The sequence below is a fragment of the Acipenser ruthenus genome, chromosome 6, assembly GCF_902713425.1.
Source record: "Acipenser ruthenus chromosome 6, fAciRut3.2 maternal haplotype, whole genome shotgun sequence".
In the NCBI taxonomy this organism is placed as follows: domain Eukaryota; kingdom Metazoa; phylum Chordata; class Actinopteri; order Acipenseriformes; family Acipenseridae; genus Acipenser; species Acipenser ruthenus.
The window spans coordinates 31,973,915-32,000,146 of NC_081194.1; the positions used below are offsets into that span (position 1 = coordinate 31,973,915).

Below are 26,232 nucleotides of genomic sequence, written 5' to 3' on the forward strand. Positions count from 1 at the left end.
GCCCCTATACACAATTTTTTTTTATTCCTGTTTGAAATCTCTCAAAGTTCCAAAGATAAATTCAATAATCTGGTGGATTGTCCGTGTTACCATGTTCACCATTATTCAGTCAGACTGGAAAGCCAATGACAAAGCCCTATTCAGCTGTTAGACCCATTGGTGAAAGGGGAGGTGTTTTAACAGACAACAAAGAAGATTTCAAAAGTAATAAGAAACAGAAGATATCTGATTCTCAATATGAAACTTGCAAATATCCCCAAAGAAAATTGTTGTTTTTCATTTTAAAAAGAAATGGTCTTAAAAAAAATCAAATGTTGGTGAAAAGAGACCAGTCATTGCAGTTATATTTTCCTTTGGCAGGTAAAGTAACTCCATTAAAATGATTCATTCCTTTCTATAGCACATGCGATTCTGATTCTGCCAGTAAAGTATAAAAGTAGAACAAAAATAATGCACAGCATTTATTGGGCAGAGGTACGATTGATCATTTAAGCATTACTTCGGCATGGTCTACTCTTTTGTACTGTACATGTATAAATAGCTCCTGTAGCTAGTGCCAGGTATAGGGGTCTCTGGCAGTAGAGCCGAGTGGCAATATGAAATTCATTACCAAACTAAAACAGTATTACACTGATCAGCTTCAGTTCACACACATCTCAATAATAACCTTTGTTGTTAGATCTTACTATCAACTGGGCAGTGTCCAGCAGACATAACCTGCTCAGGGTCATGTGAGATTGTGGTTGATAGGGATACTGCGTTATATTGGAAAAAAAACAATCGAATGGATTACAGGACAGCAGTGTGTTCAAACAAGACCTGGCACAAGATGTTCTATGCTTAGTAATTCTTTTGGATTTGTTATGGCAGTGGAAAACATTATAGTCCTGATTACTGGGTCTTTACACAAATAAATAAATAAATAAACAGTAAAAAGTAACCTAGGTGTTACATTTACAGACTCTTAAATGACTAAATAACATTGTGCCTGTGGCAGGGATGGGATAAAATCCTATCCCTGCTCTGCAAACAATTAAAGGTATGGTCATTCCCTAATGAGGTAATTGGTGTTAATTGGGGAATGACCACCTGTATAAAATGTTATCTGAAGAATGTTTTCTAAATAAAGTTTGGTATTAACGAGTCTAAGCTTTGTCAATATGGGCCCATTAGCAGATCGATTTTCCTTTTACAAAAAATGACGCAAATTCTGACTTGTTTGGTATACTGAGAGAAAACAGAACAGCAGTTGTTCATAGTGTGGCAATTTTATTAGCAAGTGTTGGGTGAGTATCCATTGTGCATAGTTCTTTGTGAGCTATTTCCAAAACAGAAGATATTGCAAATGTTAATGTAACTCTCACCACTAAGGGATGCTGTGAGAAATACATCTGATTATATGTTAAGATGAACTCTGATAAATCACATTGACTGCAGATATACTGAGCACACATATTGAATATAATGTTGAATAATATATAATGTAAATGTTTTGTTTTTTGTTTGATAGTGAAAGAATGTGAAATGGTGTCATGCTTCACATAACATCCCCCTAGCATTACAACAGTAACAGGACTGGTTGATAAAATAGAACCAAAAATAAACAGTTATCCAAACAGTTTGGATTCATTGGAAATGTGTGACAGCTGTTTAGCTTACCCACTAGAAACTGATATAACACAAAGGGATCTATTTCAAAGATAACACCTGTTTACATTTGTAAGAACCTTCAAAGAGGATATGTTGGATATGTTGATATCCAAAGACCCTTATTTTGGTTGTTACCAATCAATATCAAAGTAGTCAATAACAGATGGTTAAAATAAACAGGGAAAGGTGCCTATTGTTTTGGAAGCTGTTGTATGCAGCAGATCCATACTGCCCCTCTTTCACAGCTGTTTGCCCTTTATCCTCTTTTTCTCTTCACTCCACTTACTTAATGGGCTCGGTGGGGTCAGATCTCCTGGCTTTCTGTTCCGCTGACAGCTGCTCCCACTTGAAATGCAGGCTCCAGTCAAACCCTAAGGCACAAAGCAATTAAACACAATACTGATTTTCAAGTCCAAGAACTGTGAGAGTGGTTATTTGAGCAAAAATCAATATGTACTCATGTTGGATCAATAGGTACACCCTGGAGATTTAACCAAGCTTAGATAATTCTATAGGGTGATGCAAAACATTTGGCCGTAGCTGAATAGCTGGCCCTAGCTCTTACAAATAGCACACCCTACACATTTCCATCACAGCGTATGGCTAATCGTGTATCTATCTGCAAAAGGGACTGAGTTGATCAATTCACATACTCTGTACTCTTGACTATTTTTGATCCCACTGAGTGTGCATCATTTGCATGTAGGAGCTTGTTGTATCACTTCTTCCATCAGAGCAACTGTGCCTGACAGAATTCTCTCAGTGAGGTTTCTAAACTTGTAGTTTGACTGTCAGAGTCCCGGTTCAAAACGTCCTGCTATCACTCAGCCGCGTATGAAAATGAATACAATCAACTTCAACTAACATTCAGTGGCAGTGGTAAAAAGGAATTTCAACTATTCTTCCTATAACACATATACTAAATACTAAACTGTTAAAGTAATGTTAATGAGCAATCACCAGTGTTGTGGAACCCAGAATATTATCAATGTATTCAATACAGAATTATGGCTGGGGTGTTTCTTTTTCATTTGATCCAAAATCATACTTTTGTCTACTTGACGGATACCAATATACAGTATACAGTTAGCAAGGGGTCTGACTGGATAAAATGTACAATACTTAACCCTACAGCATTCGAAGAAAGTGAATACAATTTGGGGGGAAGCACTGCACTTGAGAATGTTTTACATATACGTGAAGAGAGGATAGCTATCTATTTTGTGGTGCCAAAGATATGAAGTGTGCAAAGGAGTTGGAACTGGGCAACAAATGCATTATAGAAAGATTTTCTACCCCTGCTTTATATTGTGTATATTGTACTTCTAGTTAGTCACTCTGAATAAAAGGTTTCACTGAAAAACAGCCATGATACCCAACTTTTACAAAACAGGGACATAACTGTAATTCACTTCAACCAGCCACAGTTGTAGTGGTCACCATGGACACAATTGGACTAGGATATTGCCAGTTAGGATGATTTGAATATCAAAATGAATTTCAAATAGAGACATGGTCCAGATTTTGCAGATAAGATGTGATGATAAAAAAATAAAATACGTCAAACTACATGGGGACAGACAGCCTAAATTAATATGAAATATGAGTAATTGGTCAGAATTATCCATGTATAGACTTTGGAAAAGGATTAAGAAGACAGGAAGCCTCCAGACCTACCTCCACGGAGATCAGATGAAGCTGCAACATAAGCAAAAGAGTCCATGTTGATGATGTCGATCACAGGACTCACCACGCAGGTTGGGTCCTGAAGAACAGTTCAGAAAATCATTTACTGTGATTGATGAAACTAGACATTGCAGTTTGAAACTGTTAGATCAAATGTACTACACATGTACTTACTGTAAAGTTTTATATGTTTATAATGTAATAATACATCAACATTTTGATATATTTAATAAAGATACAGATGTATACTCTTGTTGTATTTTTGCACATGAAGCACATAACCCTTATCTACAGCAAAGTTAAGATATACTCGGCCCCATCAACCAAGGTACTTGTATACTTCTGAAGGCATTAACAGTTTCTGTTTTGATTTGCAATTTATCAACACCTATCTTGTTGTTACTGAGGTGCAATTGGCCTGCAATATTAACACTGTCCAACAAAATATAAGAATTTTAAAATAGAAAATACAGAAGACATTGTTCTACAAGCAGATATATATTACAAATGGTTTACTTTGTCAATCATCAATATACATTTTAGTTAAAGGTATTTTGTTATGAAGCACAATGTTTATTTGTCAAAAGGACCATACAGCTTTGAAATATTTTCCTTTTTTTATTTTAATTTTAAATTAGCTTTTTTAAAGAAAATAAACATATGACTTTATAAATGTATATTTTATTATGTATCTTTATTAATTAACATACATAATAAAGATACCATATAAAACAGGAACAAGTTTTAAAAAAAAAAGTTTAGAGAAAATCATGCCTGTTAAATACAGTACTTAAACAAACAAGTAATCTACGCCTTGTCCTGTAAAGGGAAAGGACCAACAGAACTTTCAATTTCAAAGCACTAAAATGGAATACTGTGTATGTCAAGTAATACATATATATATATATATATATATATATATATATATATATATATATATATATATATATATATATATATATACACCATATACCGTAAGCATAAATACTTGTTAAAAAGAGTTGTATTTTAGTCATGCATAGCTAAAACCTTCATGGGCCCCAGGAAGACTTCTTTACTAGTCGACCGTAGTGGTATAGACAGTTGAAATCATTTTAAGGATAAAATCATACGAAAGATTTTCAGTTCCTTCCCAGCTTGTTTTGCATATCTCAAAATATAACTAGCCATTTAATATCATCATAGACAATCTTTTCACACCCATCACTGCGATCTGATGTAAAACTAATTACACTGAAAAATCAGTTAAAATGACAAAGATTTGATCTCATTCCCAGGCACAGAGCACACTGAATTATAACAAGATGTCAGGCACTGGTAGTGAAAAAAAAAGGTGAATGGGATTTTATATTGCTGGGAGGCATTGTACAGAAGTCATTTAGCCAGGTTTAGAAAACATGGTCCAAAGTTACAAAAGCTACAGTGTATTTTTGAGATATATCTATTTTGCATACCAATTACAAAACTCAATTCACTTGCTTGACAGTGATGTTTTGAAAAGGGAAATAACGTGATGTTTCTGAACTGCAATACACAGTGAATTTAAATGCCTGAAAATAACCACTTCATCAACAGGGATCTGCTGTAAAATCCATGTGCAATTCTTTTGTGATAAAATAACATTTTATTTTTGCCCTCTATAATTTATTTAAATAAATAAATAAAAATAAAAACACTACTAAAGTCAATAATTGTATGAAGTAAATTGGGCACTTTAGTTTATTCACTTGTGCCAGCACAGGTATAATAGTGCAAGCAGTAACACAAAGAGAGACCTAGGTAGACCATACTCAGTAAATAACAATACAACAATAAAATAATTCCAGGCAGTTAATATAGATTAACCATTTTCCCATGGTAATACTATGCATACTGTAGATCATATTTTATGTAGTTCGCCATTTTTTAAAAATGTGTTTGAACATACCTCTGTGCTTTACAACGCTTGTCTATGCTTTACCAGACTTTCAGTATGCTTTAATGTTTTAATGATGTCAGTACAGATTTTGGCTTCTTTAACAACAGTTTACAAACTATTTCATTCAGCGAAACAGACAAAAACAACTCATGAGCTGAAGCTTTGTGAAAATGGCATGTAGCACTAGTTTTTCCAAATCTGATTACAATTAGAGTACCATCTGCTGGGAGGTTGACAGGTCATGTTTAAGAAGAAACTACCTTGATGTGACTAATTGACAGGTTTCATAGCGAGAAGCCAGTGTGTTTGTGTATGTGTACCATGAATTTCCATTAGCCTCAGCAAGAATAACATTAAGCTGAACACTAATGTAAACATTTTCTACAGCTAGCTCAACTGTCCTATAGTTTTTAGGCCTCTTACCTCCTTTATCCTCTGGAGGAGAGGGGGAAGCCAGTCTTTGTTAACCTCACAGTGACTGTCTAGAAAGGTCAGCACTCCAGCCACAGCTGTATCTGCACCACGCACCCTGGATCGGATTAAACCTAAGTTGAAAGATTTCCAGAATATGAATGACAAACACTTTAAAATATATTCTTACCTCCAGAATTGTGATATAATGGTACACTTCACATAAATCAAGACCCCTTCGACCAAAGTCATTATTCCAACACCAGAACAGTATTCCTTTAAAATGTAAAGGGAACCCAAACCCAATGGAAATCCAATCTGTGTTGCATACAATGTATGTCAAATGTATTTTATTTAATTAGTCATTTTTAGGAATTTGAATAGAAGTGAGAACCTTGTATCCATGTTTGTAAGGGTAAATTCTTATGATACATATATCTTACAATATACATGGTACACTATATTTACATGAATAGTCATTGACCTGTTCACATAAATGCCAGGGGAAAAGAATGTGTGGCATAGCAATGAATCTTGGCATCAAAAATAATGTGTCATAGCATTTTTAGAATTTCTCTGCATGTCCACCCTTTTTTTTCAAACTGGCCAGCATACTGTACCTAATATCACATTAACTACAGTGAAACCCCTTGAAATCTGTGTATCTGTTGCTTTCCGCTGTTATTTGAAACTCAAAACAGGGGCGCAAACCACTCCTCCAGGAGGAACTTTTTTGAATGGATGTAGTGAAGGCACCGATCACAGTCAAACTTTAAGTCTAAAAGTTGAAAAGTTTGATTCAGTTTCTTTAATCATTATAAAAGGTTTAGTGAAAATAATTAGGGCGTCGCATTCTTAAATCAAATTAGTTATATATTTCTCTAAAGAACAGATTCTTATATTTCACTGAATAAGGCCCTAATGTAATAAATATGTGTGGTAAAATCTTTTTAACTGCTGCTAAAATCCATAAATCGGACCCTTTGTGGATAATTAGAGCACACATCCGAATACACACTCACAGCTGCAAGTATTTGAAAGGGTCACTTCAGTCATGGTTTGATTGCATTTCACAGATGCAACAAAGGACTGTCTGCTAGAGGGTCTTTCCCAGCTGGGAACTGTTGATCTGAGTCATGAGACTGAAGCCACAGGCAAACACAGTCACATCACTAGTCATGTTGAATCGGCACACTGACATCAAAGGTGCCCTAAACTTCACCAAGTTGACATCAGTAAGAAATCCTCTGTTCTCACTTTAAGGGGGAAGCTTGATAGTCTGCGCACCTTCTAATGTATTAGTAAAATCACTGAGGAGTAGTAGCAATATGTCTATTCAAACCACTGCATTTACCTCTTATCCGTGTCTGCAGAACACAGCAAGCTCTATGCTTTTGCAGTAGCATGCAGCATGTTTAGCACGTTTATTTCATTTGTTTTAAATGTATATGGATAAATGATTCCACTATTTTATAATTGTGCAAATGCAGTGCTCTCTCATTATAATGCAGCCATGTACAGCGCAGAGCCACTTGCAAGGTTTTATGGTGCTGGTGTCAATTTGCCATGTAATGCAATTCCATTGCACCTGCGTTCTTCTTAGAAGGGGGTTTCTTAACTGTGGCTCCCAACAAGAGTTAGAAAGGGCAGCACTGAACGTTGTGTAATATAGCGGGTTGTGAGAGACGGCAGGGAGGGGGTTAAAACCTCCCTGCAAAGAAAAAACTTGTGAGAATGCACCGTTTTGTGTTGCTTTATTGTTTTGTTTATTGTTTAATTGTTTTATTGTTAATTGTCTTCCGCACCTGGGCGTTATTAGAAATTAAGCCCAGGTGCGGGAGTTTAAGAGGAGTGCAAGCAGTCTGCTCGGGGCTGCTGAGTGGAAGGAGGCAGTAGGTGCGCTGTCTCCGAGTAGCCAAGGAAGAGAGGAAAAAGTAAGTGCTATAAAAAAGCCAGTGTGTTTTGTGAAGACGGGTAAACAGCGTAGCTGTCCCGCGTTAGTCAGGGTGTTCCTGAAAGTCGAGTTAGTGCTCAAGAGGAGCTAGGTGTTTATTTTGATTTTTGTATTTGTTGTGTTTTTGTTTATTAAAAAATTGCGCAAACGCGCTTAGAAAAATCCATTTCTGTGTGTCGGGTCGATTCTTAAAGGGGCAACGAACTCGAGTGGGTGGAGATATTTTACATTTGGTGGCAGCGATTGTGGGCGCCCCTGGAGACCCAAATGGATTTTAAAGAATTAATTGAGATGTTCAATAAAAACACCGCTGCTCAGGTGGAGCAGATTAAGAAGATGGAGAGGCAGAGACAGGAGCTGGGCGGGGCCCCGTTGATAATACAAGAGCGGGAGCCAACGGAACTGGAGCGGCTGCTACAAAAGTGGGAGCTGCCGTCCCGAGAGCCAGAGGGGGTGGAGCTACCGTCCCGAGAGCCAGAGGGGGAGGAGCTGCCGCTGCCAGAGCCCAGAGGGGAGGAGCTGCCGCTGCCAGAGCCCAGAGGGGAGGAGCTGCCGCTGCCAGAGCCCAGAGGGGAGGAGCTGCCGTTGCCAGAGCCCAGAGGGGAGGAGCTGCCGCTGCCAGAGCCCAGAGGGGAGGAGCTGCCGTTGCCAGAGCCCAGAGGGGAGGAGCTGCCGCTTCCGGAGCCCAGAGGGGAGAAGCTGCCGCTGCCAGAGCCCAGAGGGGAGGAGCTGCCGCTGCCAGAGCCCAGAGGGGAGGAGCTGCCGCTGCCAGAGCCCAGAGGGAAGGAGCTGTCGCTGCCAGAGCCCAGAGGGGAGGAGCTGCCGCTGCCAGAGCCCAGAGGGGAGGAGCTGCCGCTTCCGGAGCCTAGGGAGGAGGTGACGAGCGTACCTCCACCACAGCCCCGACCACCACCCCTACGGTCCAGTCCGGTGTCGCTGCGTCCAGTCCCTCACCCCTTGCTCCTGGACACCCTGTCGGTTAGCCTGGACCTCCCTTCACTTGACCTGGAGCCCAGGAGTCGGCAGGATCGGGCACAGTTCTCCACCTGGTCCCCTGCTCCGCTCCTCCCGGACATTAAGACGTCGCTGTGCTGCTCCCAGACGTCGCGTACGCTCCCCCTGGTCGCTGCGTCGCTCCCCCTTGCTGACCGGACGTCGCTGCACTGGGTCCCAGCTGCAGACCTCTGCCCGCTACTGCAGCCTCCAGTGCCCCGGTCGTCGTGCCGGTCGCCCCTGACAAACCGGTGGGGTCCCTCGTCGCCGGTGCGCGGCCCCTACCTGGCTGACCCAGGACGTGGACCGATCCACCCTCGAGTTCGCCCGTGGAGGAGGGCGAAAATTGACATTTATGGACTCGAGGGTGGGTGGTTGTGTTTTAGGGGAGGAGGTGGCCGTCTCATGGCCGGTGTCTTGGAAAGACAAGGGGGGGGGATATGTAATATAGCGGGTTGTGAGAGACGGCAGGGAGGGGGTTAAAACCTCCCTGCAAAGAAAAAACTTGTGAGAATGCACCGTTTTGTGTTGCTTTATTGTTTTGTTTATTGTTTAATTGTTTTATTGTTAATTGTCTTCCGCACCTGGGCGTTATTAGAAATTAAGCCCAGGTGCGGGAGTTTAAGAGGAGTGCAAGCAGTCTGCTCGGGGCTGCTGAGTGGAAGGAGGCAGTAGGTGCGCTGTCTCCGAGTAGCCAAGGAAGAGAGGAAAAAGTAAGTGCTATAAAAAAGCCAGTGTGTTTTGTGAAGACGGGTAAACAGCGTAGCTGTCCCGCGTTAGTCAGGGTGTTCCTGAAAGTCGAGTTAGTGCTCAAGAGGAGCTAGGTGTTTATTTTGATTTTTGTATTTGTTGTGTTTTTGTTTATTAAAAAATTGCGCAAACGCGCTTAGAAAAATCCATTTCTGTGTGTCGGGTCGATTCTTAAAGGGGCAACGAACCCGAGTGAGGGTGAACCTTTTACAGTTGATACACTGCATGTGAAAATGCAGTCACTGCTTTGCCTGCACATGTATGATTGTTATTTTTTTTACATTTCTATTTTAGTGCTTGACAACATGGTGACCCAGCACCATCCTTTTACTCATCCTTAGTTTGTCCATGCAATGTCAAGTCTTTCAGAAGTTTCCACCACTTGAGTTTTCAGTGTAAGATTATAGCAATGAACACAACTGACATCTCTGGACATGCAACAAACAAAACAAAACAGTATTGTTTGAATAGGAATATCAAACTCAAAGGGTTGTTGACAACATCAGCAATGTACTTACCTTCTCTTTGGTCATTACGCACACACTTCACCTTGGGCAGCTTGATCAATAGCTGGCAGTCATTAGCTGAAAAGCAATGTGGCCGAATAAGAATACACGCTGACTGTTCAATCATATTGATACCAATCTATTGGTAATCCAGTGCATTGATTTAGATAACATTAGATTTTATATTTCAGCGTGCCAGCTACAGATGGGCAGTTAAACAATAAAAACACAAAAATTACAAAGTTGTACTGTACATCTATGGCCAAACATTTTGCATCACCCTAGAACTATCTAATTTTGCTTCATAAAGTCAAATTAAACCTGCAGAATAATGTTAATAATGTAACATATTCAATTACATACCGCTTTGTGGTTTTCCATATACTTAACGAAAAGTGGAAAAAAATTGAAAAATGTGACATTTCGAAATCTAACATGAAAACACACGATTTCCGAAAAGACGTCACAAATCTTGTGTTACTGTGACAGAGATCGAATGATTCTTGGTGTTAGATCTCCCTCTCGACCTGTGAGGGCACGGTGTAAGAGGAACAGATTACCCTTAATTAAATGGCACGACAATTTATTCCGTAGGGTAGGTGGAAGTCGGTCATTTAGGAGAGGAACGGAGCTACGGTATCCAAACTCAATGACCCCAACGGTGTGGCATCCGAGGATTGGAGGAGTGGATGCGCTCGTTAACTTAGGGGTCATGAGCGAGGATATAAATAGGGGGGTAGCGTACGAGATCTGCTCCTTTGTGAATGGTTAGAAAAAGAACCAAAAGGAAACCCTGCAATTGTGAGAACCGTGAGTGTTGTATTTGTTAGTCTGTCTTGTAACATTGTTCTGTTTGTGTCGTTTTAAGACTACTAACACTATCCGGAGCTGCAGCCGCAGGCCAGCAACAAATCCGGACACCAGCACTTCCCTGTTTCACAACATACTGTGTTTTCACCACAAGCACTTAAATCACACACCGTAGGAACTGTGTCTGTGTCTTTGTGTTTTGTGTGGGTGATAAAACTGGACTTTTTGGTTGCGGGTCAAACCCGTGGGAGTTTACAAAAACCGAAGTGATAGACGCCGCTGTAATCACTTCCAACATTATTATTTACAGGTATTTGCATTTAAGGCTCTGGACATTGTAATTTATCAATAAACACCCTTGCACCTGTTAGTAATTGTCTGTGTGATTCGTACCTGCACTGCACTCACCTGTATCCACTCACCACTTTGCCACAGTTACTCACTTAGAAGTAATCAAAAGGTGAATTAGGAGTGGTAACGAGTAGATTTAAGCTATATAAGCATGAATTTTACATAGATTTGGTAACTTCAGAGCCATACCTCATCGGAAACACTCTCAGCCATCATTGGACTTCATAAGGAAGGTTTTAGCTGCCCTCAGATAGCCAACAGAAGTTATGCCAGCCAAAGAACAGTATCTAGGACCATCCAGAAACTGGTTGCTGTCAAGCTGCCCCCAGGCCTGGATGCCCAAAAGTCAGCAGTGCTCGCCAGGATCACCACCAATGCCGTTCAAGTTTGAGAGATAGGACGGCCAGTAGTGCCCATTTACTGCGGCAATGGAAAGAAGTTGGAGTGAAGGCGTCTGTGCGCATCGTGAGAAGGCATCTCTTGGAGAACTGTCTGTAAAGAAGCCCTTTCTGAGCAAGAAAAACATCAGAGCTGTGCCTGAACTTTTGTCGCACATACAAAGACTGGATCAAAGATGACTGGGCCAAGTAATTTTTCCGGACAAGTCCCCCTTCAGCTGTTTTGGAAACTGAGGTGGATTAAGAGTTTGAAGGTGCAAAGGACAAAAATACAAGCCAGTGTACCATCCTAACAACGAAGCATCCGGAAACTGTTCATATCTGGATATTCTTTTCTGCCAAAGGCACAGGATCCCTACACGTTTTACCCAATGGGGCAGCTATGAACAATAACTGGTACCTGAAAACACAAGACCACCTCCTCCCTACGGTCCAGAACCATTTTCCCAAAGGTGATTTATACTTCTTTTATTATTTGTTTATTTAGCAGACATCTTCATTCATGGCGACTTACAGAGACTAGGGTGTGTGAACTATGTATCAGCTGCAGAGTCACTACAACATCATCAACAACATCTCACCCAAAAGACGGAGACGGAGAGGTTAAGTGACTTGCTCAAGGTCACACAGTGTGTCAGTGAGTGCGCCGGGATTTGAACCGGGGACCTCCAGGTTACAAGCCCTTTTTTTAACCACCAGTAAGATGACAGAGCCTCTTGCCATCAAGCCAAACAAATTAAGAAATGGTTAGAAGACTACAGCATCACGCCACTTCAATTTTGGCCTGGAAATTTGCCAGATCTCAATCCTATTGAGAATGTTTGGGGTCTGATAGGACAGGAAATCATGAAAAGTCAACCATGCAACTGAAACAAACTGGAATCAAGTGTAAAGGATTAGCGAAGTCTTAAAACACAATGGAATGCACTGCAAATACTAAGTACTACTATTATGGCTTCCGGTAGACTTTTGCAATATAATTTAGCAGTTTCTTTGATGACATGATGTTAAATAAAATATCTAAATTATGTTCATATCATTTCTTTTTTATTATGTCTCAATCCTACAATTCTAGGGTGATGCAAAACTTTTGGAAATAGCTATATGTATTTACCTTTTTTATTTGAATAAACTGAGATGAGGGGCTAAATTCGCAAAGTATTTAGTTGTTTCTTATTCATTTTAGATGTTTAATTGGTGTTTTTTCCATTAAAAAAAATTGCACTATTTGGAGAAAAGAGCTTTGAGAATGTAGCCCCTTATCTCAGCTTATTTAAATAAAAAAAGGAAATGTCTTATTCTACAGAGGTGTAAACTGAAAAGGGCTGAACATTATGATGTCAACATGAATGGGCAAAGCAGCTATGGGGTTTGTTCAAAAACACTGTGTGCCTTACTGATATTGGGCAAATGTATTTCTTTACCAGTACTGAGCAAATGTATTTCTTTATAACAACTTTGATAAACAGTATTGGTTTTGTAACAATATGGAGCCTGGTTTTCAATGTGTTACAAGTGGATTTTAAAAGTATAAATATGTGTTGTTTTTGTATTTCACCAGAAATTGAATGTGTTGTTTTGCTGTTTATGTACATCTGCAGAAATGTGATCCTGAGAATTGTACTCTGTTGAGAAATGTCATGACCTGATTCTCCTAGAATAGTTCCAATAGCAATCTATAGTATTATAACTATATCAAACAGTTAGCCACATTCTAGAAACCTGTGTTTTTTGTATTTAAGCATGAGATTGAACAGTATGTTAATACTATAAAATATATGAAGAAGGTATGCCGGGATGGCTATCAGTCTGAAAATTCATCATCTGCCCTGATGTTTGCTACCGAAACATACTATAAATATACAGTGCATCAAACAGAGTCTTATTTTAAAAGCAAGCTTGAAGGATAAAGTAGACTTTATGTGGAAATAACAATACATTCAGTAATATGTTGATATGGTAGGCTTTTAAAACTCAATAATGTAAGATTATAGCCAAAAGTAAAAAGCCTACAAAAATGTATAGCTTAAATAATAGCTTACTTACGATCATTGCTAAAGTCATCAACTAATATGATTTCATGAATCAGGTGGACAGGGGTCCTGTTGAGCACACTGTAGGGAGGAAGAGACAAGATAGTGACAATGAGCACCATTTGTATTATTCAGTAGTACCGATAATTAAAACAATAATAAACTTGGTGAAAGTTATTAATTGACAACCAAGATTTCCAAGAGAAAATCCCATACACTGTTTATTGGTGCTAAAGACTATAACTGCAGACTCAAAGCAACCTTTTCTCTTAATATCCTAAAACCTGTTAAAAAATGGTTCTCAAAAAAAACATTTAAGCTGGATTGTAGGCCTCCAGACGTAAAATACATGGAAGTCAAGTTAATTAGCATGTCAGAATTTGAGACTGAATGTTTTAACAATACCCTAATTACACAGAGGTACCTATTATGGTAACACTTCACATTAAGTGAATCTAATTACTGTGTTTTTACACAGTAGTTACTAGTATATATATATGTGTGTACTTACACATAATTACAATGTTATTATGCATAGTTACAATGTACTTAATGTGTAAATCTTTTTGCACGATATATGTAAGTCCACAATTGTATCAGAAAAGGATTAAGGATAGGGTTAGGGTTAACCTGAGGTGACAATCCATGGATGCATAAAGTATAGTGGCAATGGGGCGAATCAATAGGCGAAAAGATAAGGCTATGACAGTAATAAATATCTACAATTTTGGCTAGAACTTAAGGCGACGTGATCATGAAAACCACATATGACTGGAGACATGCATGTATTCTCTCTCTATTAAACACACACACGCACACACACGGTATTCCATTGGTTTGTATATAATGTCCATGCACATATTTTTTGAAAACAAGACTGGACAGACCCACGTTGTACTTTTTAACTATTAGATGAAATATGTACAGAATACTTAACAAATGCTGCTATAATCATGATTAATTTATTAACAGCGTTATCATTAAATTATACCAAATCACATTTTTAATTTACAATTAAGGTAAATAAAAACATGATTTGGTATAGTTTAATCAGAACGCTATTAATTCATAAACAAATCATGCAGCATGGTCATAATAGCAGATGTTATGTATTCTGTAAACATGTCTAATAGTTAAAAAGAGCAATATGGGGCTTGTTTTCAAAAGATATCGCCACGGACATGAATGGAATACCTAATGTGATGGAGATCATTGACATGGATTTTGCCTAACATATTTGTAATGTTGTCAGACTCCACTCTCACCTTCACATGTCTGTATGCACATATTATAACATCTTCTTATAATACTGTAAGTGTTCGGTGACTATATTTCAATTCATGTTGAGTTTATTTATCGCGGAGGCGAGCAAACAGTACCAGAGAAAATGTATGATTAGAGGAATTAACTATAAACAAATTGTGTATTGGGTTGGGGAATTCTATTGTAATTTTAAAAGCTTAATACATTTATAATGAAGTGTTACATACATGGTATACATGTATAATAACTAACTACAAACACAAAATTACTCTTAAAATGTATTTATTTATAGCCTACAATCGTACATACTAAAATACATATAAAAGTAGATGTCAACATAAGAAAATAAATTCCAGCAAATATACATAGATGGCTTACCCCCCGCCCATCGAAAATTTTACCCACAGGCCAGATAATCGTAAATCAGCATTGTATATGTGAAGTGTTCTAAATAAATGTACATTCTGCATGACAAAATGCACAAGTTTAAATGAAGTTTACAAATTATACCAAAATAGATATTCCCATTATTTTTTATTTCCATGCTAGAGCCGTCTCCCTGTACACTAGTAGTTTCCATAACAGCGAATCGTGCTTCCATTCATTTTTCTTCATCTCGTTAAAATGCATTTTAATTAATGAGTTCCCCTTATCAAGTCATTGAGACAGGAAGTGATGTACATGACCTGCGACAATTAAGCTTTTTAACGAGAAATGTGTTCATTAACGACCTCATCGACTCAATTTCAAAGCATTAATGGACTGATTTAATTAACACATTTCGCTTGAAAATCATTGCTACTAAAGCTCTCATTACTATACCACGAGTTCAATACAATAACACTTTTTTTGAAAATTCTGCCCACTTTCTCTACCTCAAAGACCAACATTTTCACATTATTAGGGGGCAAAGCATTTATTATTTTTCACTGAGAACACTCAGTTTAATAAGATTATAATTATTCTCATGAAAAAATAATTAAATTGTTTTAAGGCTCATTAAAAAGCCAAGAGGGACATGGTAATGAGAAGTCGTTGCTGGTTAAACCAAGGGGGAAAAAACTTTGAGGCAGAACTGCACTACTATTAGCCAACACTAATGAAGACATTTCAAAACCTATAAATCAGGTTACAATTTGGACTACTGACAGTGTGTGAGAGCTGCATACACTGGACTGCTTCCACTGTTACACTGTGCCCAGCAGAGGGGGCTGTTTTCTATGTTGCACAGGAAATTGCAAGTGCTGGGATCAGTGTATCTCTGCAGCCTAGATCCTCCAGCCGTGCAGCTCTCGTCGTGCAGCTCCAGCTGTGCAGTCATGCGTGCGCACCTTTTAATAGACGTCATCATTATACTGCAGAAGGAAACCTCATTCATCTGAACACTGCAATCACATGAGCACATCGTACCTTATCGTAATACAGCCGATGGAAACTTCATAAGACCCCCATCAAACGATTACTATTAACAATAAACGTAACAAAGCGAAAACGTCAATTTTACATAACATATGTATTTTTGTCTGATACCAACACACTCTTTGTAGGCTGTAAAATTTTTAGGTGCAATTTAGTTTAGATCAGAGCAATATCATTTTAAATAAAGTCCTTTATTTTCACGTCAGACGTATTTGACGTGAAATACCTGTGCATGCATGACGTGTGCATGTCATTGACTGCATAAACATATATTTTATTTTTTATCTTTCATTGATTTACGGGGAGACCCTGTCTTGTTCATACAAGGAACATTTTCAAACAATGTTGATGAAGATTATTATTTAAATACAGATGATTGTAGTACATGATTGCATTGGGAATGTCAGATTATATGGTAATATGCATATCACTGTGTGTGTTATTACATATTATTATAGTTATCCATATCACACTGTATGACACTTCCCCAATAATAATGAATCTCAGTACCTGAAAAAAGAAGCACATGAGGAACATTTCTATGTGACTGGGTTCAGAAAATAATGATGAGGATTATTTAAATCAATGTGTAGGAGCTCCTCAGGAGCAGATCTTGAAATATATTTATTTGAAAAAAAACACTAATATTATGCCTTGATTTGATTAAATCACCATTATTTAATATATTGTTTTTATTGCAGACATTTAGCAGACAAACAAACAAGGAAATAAAACAACTGAATTCAAAGTGGGGGAAAAAAACAACAACTATTAAACACAAACAAACTTCATTGTCGTGTACAATAATGACATCTATTGCAACCTGTGCACACATGACTGCATGACGAGAGCTGCACGGCTGGAGGATCCAAGCTGCAGAGATACCCCTCTCAGTGCTTGTAAACTGAGACACCCTCTGAAATATTTAACAAATACTGTCAGCGAAAAACACCTCAGAACAGTTTTGGCAGCAAGATCTAAAAATCCATTAGCTATCTTTCAGGAGCAGAGAAGCATGTGTAAAACAGTTTGCTGTCTCACAAGCTGTTTCAACTGCCTGGGCATCCATATTTAAATATTTCTAGTTAGAAGTAACCCAGCTACAAATCAATCAAGTCAGGGAGATAAATGCAAACAGGGAGATTTATGTAAAAAATAATGTGATATCTTGTAATAATTGTAAGTCGCCCTGGATAAGGGCGTCTGCTAAGAAATAAATAATAATAATAATAATAATAATAATAATAATAATAATAATAAACAGTTTTGAAGAGCCTCACAAGATCTAACAGATTTAAGAAAAGTTACGTGTGTGCTAAACAAAAAAACAGAACGCAGAGGAATTAACTGAAGCATGAATCGACCCTTACACCATGATACATTTGCAGTCATTTTGCAGTTTAACATTCTTTTACAATACAATTAATTCACTTTACCATAACAATTAAGCATTAATGTCCAACCCAGCAGTTATTACCTGCTAGCTAATTGACTGCGACAACACTTAATGGAGGTCAATTATCGACAGGTAAGGTAACATATGCTATACTGCTATTATACACTAAATGTTTGTATATAAAGACATTTTTAAAATGTGCTTTCAGGTTATATTTTTGGACTGGATTGCTCAGGCTGCTAGAAATGTATTTTGCCATTTAAAAGTGAGTTCTAACACATATTTGATAACACATGCGTTTACTATGCTTTACTACCATATGCCAAATCATGACTCAAAGTTATTGTACTCAGAATAATGATTGTCTGGGGGGTCCCCAAGTGGCTCATCCAGTTAAAGCGCTGCCGTTGGGAGAGCAGGATGAGTCACACAGCTTGGACGGTGCCAGTTTGCATCCAGGCTGTGCAATGAGGCCGAACTTTGCTGGCGACTCCGAAGGGAGCGTCACATTGGCCCTGACGATCTTGGGGTGAGGGGATGGGAAACTGGCAGGGATTCCATGTACATTGGGCTCTTAAGAGGTTCAATGCAACTCTGTGTTAATGAAGACATTAAAGAGAAACTTGGCACGAAAAAGCACAGCTACCTTAATTAATGTATTATGTTTTTTGTTCACAATCACATTTTATGTCAGTTTCTGTCTCAGTCATCACATCTTGGTGATTTCTTAAAACTCAGAAGTTTAAAGCACCCTGTGGCTTAAATGCAGCTCTTAAACCTGTCTTCTCCCCAGGCACAGCTGGTACACCAGAGTGCAACCATTAACCTGAACCTCTGCAAGACTCTGCCCCAAGCGGTATACAGTATGTACATTTACTGTATGTATAAATTAAACTCCCTGTAGCTCCATCTGAAGATCTCTCTCCCAACTCTGTTAAGAGCACTCTACTCCCATTGGTGGTTGTAAATAGAGGGGTTTTACTGTAATTTGCTATTTTTTTATTTTTATTTCTACATTTTATATATTTTGTAACTTAAATATTCTTGAAAAATCTTTATTCAAGCCCCTTGGTAAATACATGTTTAAGAGTATACTTATTTGTTAGTCTTTTAGCTAACAATTCTCTCAAAACAGTAACTTACTATGTTTGAAAATCTGGAAGTAACTGATGTTATCCAGCTTCAAAGTTAGTGTAACTTGTTCAAATTAATGAATAAGATTTATCAATGTTTATTTACTTTGTCTAAATCTAAAATGACCACCACCATTTTGAATACGATTACTTGACTCAATGTTTTTTTTGTGTGTGTTAACCAAGGCATTCCCCTGAACAGAATACCAAATGTTCCTTTAATTATTTTTGACAGGTGTTCAATGCAAGCCTTGTAAGAGAGCAGAGACCAAAACGCAGAGCCTTGAGCACTATACCTATATTTAGGAACCGCACAAGCAATGCACTGCTGGCATTTGCATCTTCCAATGCATGAGCTGGCAGGGCGTGTGCGCTTCTCAGACTCTACCTAGACACTTTAGACAACCATTGGTAGGTAGAACCCAGGTAGAACCACATAATGTAGACTCTGGGACTCCCAACAAAAGGCTGAGGGGCAATGAAAATAAAACCCAACATGTTAGGGTGATTTCAGAGGGTCGTTGCTGGTGCATCACATGCATCACAATGACAATCCAACAAGCCAATGCCTTCACATCAGAATTTTAAAAACCCATGCTATATTACTGAATACCTGCCAGGGGTGTCACTTAATAAATGTATCAGCCATACAAAGGATCACACAGTTATACAATGTGCTGCATAGGATAGGGGATTTTTAAATGTGGCCTTTTTACTGAGGTGGCCTTAAAGCAATGCTTTACTGTATTTTGGACCCAGTCTCTAGTACATTTTAATAAAAGCTCTGCATGCTACTAAAGGAGTAGTGATAGTATTAATTATAGATCTGGATTTTAAAAAAATATGTATTATCATAAGAGGATTAAAGTAAGCAATAAAATAAATCACACAACTTTTATTTACTGTTCCTCTACAGTGGTGACATTGATTCTGAGAAGGTTCTGAATTTTAGCACAGTATTTGGTGTATTGACTATTAAATCATATACAAATTAGGTAAATGGTAAAGCATGCTTTGACAGGCATTTGTATTTTACATAATTACTAGTCTGTGCACATGATAGTATTTAGGAGGAGGTTGTGTTCACTTTATGATAGTAATTTTACTGCCTGACTTGTCATCGCATACATTTTGTGCAACAGGTGCGACTACATATATTTTAGTTTGTTTTTATTTCTGGGTTTTTATTTAACTTTTCCAGATTTTGTGTTGATTGTGCATTACACGACCCTACACCTAAGCAATCAACTTAACATTAGCAATAAAAGGTAAAACTCTGAGGTTCTTGGTGTCCAGCAATTAGGGATCCAACTTGAACCTGGTATTAAAGCTATAGAGAATCCACAATGGGCTAGGGCAGTGGTTCTCAATCTGTGGTCTGTGGACCACTGGTGGTCCGCCGGCTCCCTACAGGTGGGTCCGTGGAAAGGTTACATAATTACGGAAAGGAAGCAGCAGCATAGTTTATAGATCCCATTGCAAACCCAAAATTAGACCTTAAAAACTCAGCTACAGAAGCAGGAAGAAAATGCATACATGGAGAATATCTCCGAGTTAAAAAAAAGTTCTAAACTCTCCATCATATAGTTTTGGGAGTGTCTAAAATGTATTCTTTACTAGGGAGTTTTCGTGTATTGCACTCAACACCGCAGCTTGTAAAGTAAGGGATACACAACAGCTAAGCTTTGTGCAACAAAGCCGTAATTAATGCAACACAACACACAAGCCCTGGAGTGTTATCCCGCTTATAAAACAGATACAATAAAAAATGTTTATTTAAAAAAAAAAAAATTGTATTATATATCCTTTCACTTTGGAGAAAAATAGTCGCTCAAACAAGGTTCTATTTGTTGTAGACATTAAACTGGAGGTTTTCAACGTTTCCATTTATTGTAATTAATTAAAATGAATAAAGCCTCCGTGCTGGTCTCAATCACTCTGTAAACTGATCTGACATAACCTGACAAAAACTGCCAGATCTATACAACTTTTAAAAATTGCTATTGACAAATCTATGATCTCTGGTACATGACCTTTGTCATAAAGCTCTGTGTATTTTTTCAACGGCATGTATTATTGTTTCCTCCATCATTTTGGATACTGCTTCACCCTGCTGGACCACGTGCATTGAAGCTGTTCTCTAATTGCTCAATGTCCTAGTTGACCTGCTCCCACATCACCTGTGTTGTGAAAGATACCTACCAAAAGTATAGGTTCTATTCATTTTGTTGCATCGCTGCATAGTTTCGTTGCTGCAACGCGTCTGGTGGGTAGCAGCCTTAACATAACAAAATGGAGTACTCTTGACCAGCCGAATTATGCACTGAAGCATAGAATTATCGTAACAGGCTGTGGCAATGTGCCCCGCCCCTGTGTGTATTCTTGTGTTTTATGTTGTATGTTGCCTGTGGTGTGTTAATGTTGGTGTATAGAGATGGCTGCACGGGATATAAATGGGTGTGTGCAGCACAAGTTATTTAAAGTGTATAATTGTATTTAGGCACGGGATTGCACTTCACGTGCATTTAAAGTATATAATATGTGAGCACGCGGTTGCACATAATTAATTTACGTGCTGGGATTCAAGTGAATAATTAATTAGTAATTGAATCCCAGCACAACAGTATATATAGATGCACGTTTCACTCACTCGGGGTTCTGTGTTCGGTGAGTGGAGAACGGGTGTGGAGAAAAAGTGAAGTAAAGTAAATTAAGAAACAATTGCTATTGTGTGCTGGTAGGACCAGCACAATACTTGTTTGGTTATATATACTCACCGTGTTTGTGTGTCTGTCCGTCCACCGTTTAAGTGTTAGTCCGTTTTGTTTGTCTGTTTTATTTGGCCTCAAGCGCTGTATCCTGTGTTTGGTTAAAACCTTTTTATTTATAATAAACTGGCACAAGCAAGCGCCTTCATCATTTCATCTCATCTGTCCTGTCTGTGTTATTTATCTTCTGGTTCTGATGTCACCACCCAGCCAGCTGTGTGACACAGGCCTACATTTAAGACACTGCTTTAACGTCAATTACCATTTCTTTATGTTTCATCAAATCAATAAAAACACCAGCTGCCCAAGCATTTTTGTTTTCTTCAATTTCATTAAATTGTTGACTTGTTAAATCTTTGTGTCTCTTGGTTTTGCTTCTTGTAATTCTGACCATTGTGCTAATGACACTGGAACAGTTTTTAAAGTGGGGGTGCTGAAAGCCATTCAACAAAACTGTAACCCCTGTATATGATGGAAGCCATGCAAAGCCATGCTGCCGCACCCCCAGCACCCCTAGTTCCAGCGCCCCTGCATTATACTGTCATGCCTCCAAAAAGATCAATTGTGATGAAAGGAATGTCACTCATTTTTTAAAACTTTAAAAGACCTCTCACAACGTGTATATTTATTGCGAGTTTAATATGTTGCATATTGCTAATGTATTAATTGAACTGTGCTTCGGCAAAAATAAGTTCCACCGTGCATTGTACTATTTAACTGCAGGGTAAAAAATCCTCAACAGCCAATCAGCGTGCAGCATCCAAACATTCAGTTTCATAAATAAAGATTACAGCTGGAGATTCGTAGCGCTAACTGTGCTGGTACCTCATGGGTGTATTGTAATTAATTCACATAAATATATTTCTGTTGTAATTATCAATTTAAAAATATAACAGTCTGTTGTTTTTTTTCCCTCTGTAAATTCATGTTATGTCCTTTAAAACTCCAATTTTATAATAACTTTGCTCACAGAAACAGGCCCACCCATCGTATTGAAACAAAGGTGTGTCCATGGTTATCCTTAGTATTATAGTTTTTTTTTTTTTATGTGCTTATTTTCAGTCAGCTATACTGTTTATTGTGTGGCCCACCAAGAAAAAAAAAAAAATCCATGTGGTCCATGAACAAAACAGTTTGAGACCACTGGGCTAGGGGATAAAGTCATAAAACAGTTCATCTGAAAAAACAGTTCCTCTGAAAATATTTTGCTGGTAAGAATACTATTATACTTTGGTAGCGAATTGTAAACCAGTAAAGTTTGGTAAGAATAAAGTAATGTGATTAAATGAGGACAGTAAACAGTTGGTTTTTTTTTGTTTTGTTTTTTGCTAGACTACCATTTTGAATTCTAACCTTTGATTGGACCCAGCGCTCCACACAAGCTGCGTAAAGGGTGTTTTATGCATTGAAAAAATATGAATTACGCATTATATTTAAATATAATGAGTATAGCAATTTTGCTGCACAGCTTGTGTTCGCACGTTATCAAGCTTCCTGTACTTTGTAGGTTCCTGGCGTCTCAGTGGTAAATTGTGAATATAATGCATGCATTACCTAGAGAAATGACAGGACAAGGAATTGCCAGAAACACGTGACCAGTAAGTCTGGGTTTTCACTCACTTGCAATGCGTGTTAGTGACTGGTGAACAAGCGACTGGATTCTTGATCTTCAGGATTTCTCGGCATCGTCTTAGCCCCCCTCAACCTAACCTACTAATTTACCTATCTGTCATGTCAATAACATTTTTGAAAGGTAAATCTATATATAAATATTATATTCCGGGATGTTTTACATTGCTATAACAAGACGATCAATCAGGAATACAAATTAATTATTATTATTATTTATTTCTTAGCTGACGCCCTTATCCAGGGCGACTTACAATTGTTACAAGATATCACATTATTTTTACATACAATTACCCATTTATACAGTTGGGTTTTTACTGGCGCAATCTAGGTAAAGTACCTTGCTCAAGGGTACAGCAGCAGTGTCCCCCACCTGGGACTGAACCCACGACCCTCCGGTCAAGAGTCCAGAGCCCTAACCACTACTCCACACTGCTGTGGAAAGCCAGTCCTTTGTTCTTCTTTGTGCTTTCTTTGTTTGTACCTGTTCCTATGTACCAGGGTGTTTTGTTTTGTATTTTATATTTTACCATATTCCTTCAAACTTAAGACACCCTCGAATTTAAGACACAGCCCAAATTTCCCACCCTCAATTTGAGGAAAAAATAAAACATCAAATAAATATGCGTTTACAAAGATACAGCCTCAATTACGCATATGGAGACAGTTTGCGGCCGACTGCTATCACACAGAGGATTACAGTTATTTGCTGCTTCTCATTTCCAGTCGTGATTACTCACACCCATTTTTCCCCCCAATTTGTGAACTGTAGTATTGTTTGGCATGTCAAAAAATACGGGAGTCTGATCAGCATTTCCAATCAGTCCAAGCTGGTACTGTTTGTTAGAAATGCTGAAATTTTAAAAACTTCTCTTCCAGTTCTTCAGGAAGCTAATGGTGCTTCTTTGAAAATGGCTGCCTTTATGTCATGGATGATTTGAGATTGGGCAGTAACGTTTTGGTTCGTCTTTTCTCGGTATTAGGTCACGTTGCCGTTGTGTACTCAGTAATCTTTTGTTGGTAATTTTAATACATGCATCACTATACTGTACTTGATTTTTGAGAAGAATAAAATTGTTTAAAAAGTGTGTCCTAAATTTGAAGGACTATGGTATGTACACCTGTGTGTATGTTCTTTCACACTAGGGATAGCATTGCTGGCACCCTAGTGGTGGCCACCAACCACTGCAACCCCTTGTAAATTAATAAAACCTTGAAGCCTGAGCAGTGTTTCAACTTCAAACCCTTTGCGTTTCTCAGCAGATACCCACACAGTAACAGAACACCCTTGTTACACTGTATTTAAATTAGATAATTTATTTCAACAAGAAATAAATGGATTAGGGAGTGGTTAACATGTAGAAAACATAAAGTACTGGTTAGAGGAGAAACCTCAAAATGGAGTGAGGTAACCAGTGGTGTACCACAGGGATCAGTATTAGGTCCTCTGCTATTCCTAATCTACATTAATGATTTAGATTCTGGTATAGTAAGCAAACTCGTTAAATTTGCAGACGACACAAAAATAGGAGGAATGGCAAACACTGTTGCAGCAGCAAAGGTCATTCAAAAAGATCTAGACAGCATTCAGAATTGGGCAGACACATGAAATGAAATTTAATAGAGAAAAGTGTAAAGTATTGCATGCAGGCATTAAAAATGTGCATTATAAATATCATATGGGAGATACTGAAATTGAAGGGAACTATAAAAAAGACCTAGGAGTTTATGTTGACTCAGAAATGTCTTCATCTAGACAATGTGGGGAAGCTATAAAAAAGGCCAACAAGATGCTCGGATATATTGTGAGAAGTGTTGAATTTAAATCAAGGGAAGTAATGTTAAAACTCTACAATGTATTAGTAAGACCTCACCTAGAATATTGACTCACACCCTGGGATCCTTCAAGAAGCTGCTTGATGAGATTCTGGGATCAATAAGCTACTAACAACCAAACGAGCAAGATGGGCTGAATGGCCTCCTCTCGTTTGTAAACTTTCTTATGTTCTTATGTTCTTAATCACAACCTGGAGTTAGCAGCAATAGTAACTGCAAGGGAAAATACTCAACCTATCCTTAATGTTTAAATTGATTTCAGCAAATCTCAGAGAACAAGTCTCTGCAATGTATTTCATTCCAGTGGGGTTTCATCAGACCCACTGCTTAACTCATAAATGCTGAAAAGGCAGCAAGACCTCCAGTGTGTTGAAATACAAGGTCTTCAAAGTCCAGCAGCTGAACAAACCCACGTGTGAAGCCAGGTGCCAGAACAAACAAATGAGTAAAGAAATGTTCATGGGGAGTCCATAACTGAGGTAAAGAAAGCCAGAACAAAAGATAATCCACAAATTATCTATCCACAGAACTGTTGAACTGAAACGATAAATAATTAACTTCACATCGCATTTAGGCACAAGAGTTAATCCCTCTACACTGAAGTGTGGATAGCTGGGAGCTATAAAATACCAAGCTAATTAAAACCACACCCAGAGGAGACTATTAATGCTGCTGATGGACATGGGAGTCCACAGCATTAATTCTAGGGGAGGGGGGCAAGGTGTTTAAAATAGTCGGTGTAACATGGTTTTGTATTGCATAATAATTATTACACTCCTAAGCCTCATTTACATTTACAGCTCAGACTTAAGCCAGCATAGGGCCGGATGGCAGCAGAGATCCTTCTCATTTTCAGGTTGCGTTTACACTTGTCTATCTTTATTTAATTCAAGAGCACAAAATGTGAAATTTAAGAATGCACGTTAGCTACTGTCTCCACATCTATAGAATTATTTTAACCACACAGGAACGTGTAGGAATAAAAGTTGGAAAAAGCAGTCATAAAGTGTGCTATATCAATCCTGGAAATGGCCAGCAGCAAGCTATTTAATTATACTCAGTTAAACTTAAGCATAACTTAGCGAGTTGGGTAAAAAGTATAAAAATTATTTTACTGTAGAAGACATGAAAACAAGTTTCCTGATTAAACATGTTATTTATAATGAATAACTATATTAGCAGTATATAATATTATTATTATTTATTTATTTAGCAGACACCTTTATCCAAGGCAATTTACAGAGGCTAAGCTGTGAACTATGCAACAACAATCACTGCTGCAGGGCCACTTAAAATAGGACCTCGGTTTCACACCTCATCCTAAAGGC

At 38.1% G+C, this 26,232-nt stretch overlaps 1 protein-coding gene across 2 annotated transcripts in view; it reads right to left on the reverse strand.

The window, feature by feature from the left end:
* Positions 1-26,232, reverse strand: part of galnt14 (UDP-N-acetyl-alpha-D-galactosamine:polypeptide N-acetylgalactosaminyltransferase 14 (GalNAc-T14)) — a 142,768-nt gene that overhangs the window by 38,946 nt on the left and 77,590 nt on the right. For both annotated transcript variants that reach the window (XM_059025335.1, XM_034017804.3), the window contains exons 4-8: positions 13,474-13,541; positions 9,881-9,946; positions 5,678-5,799; positions 3,328-3,415; positions 1,937-2,021 (exon numbers count right to left, since the gene is read on the reverse strand). In XM_059025335.1, the coding sequence (XP_058881318.1) occupies positions 1,937-2,021; positions 3,328-3,415; positions 5,678-5,799; positions 9,881-9,946; positions 13,474-13,541 (429 nt within the window). The remainder of the gene's footprint in view (positions 1-1,936; positions 2,022-3,327; positions 3,416-5,677; positions 5,800-9,880; positions 9,947-13,473; positions 13,542-26,232) is intronic.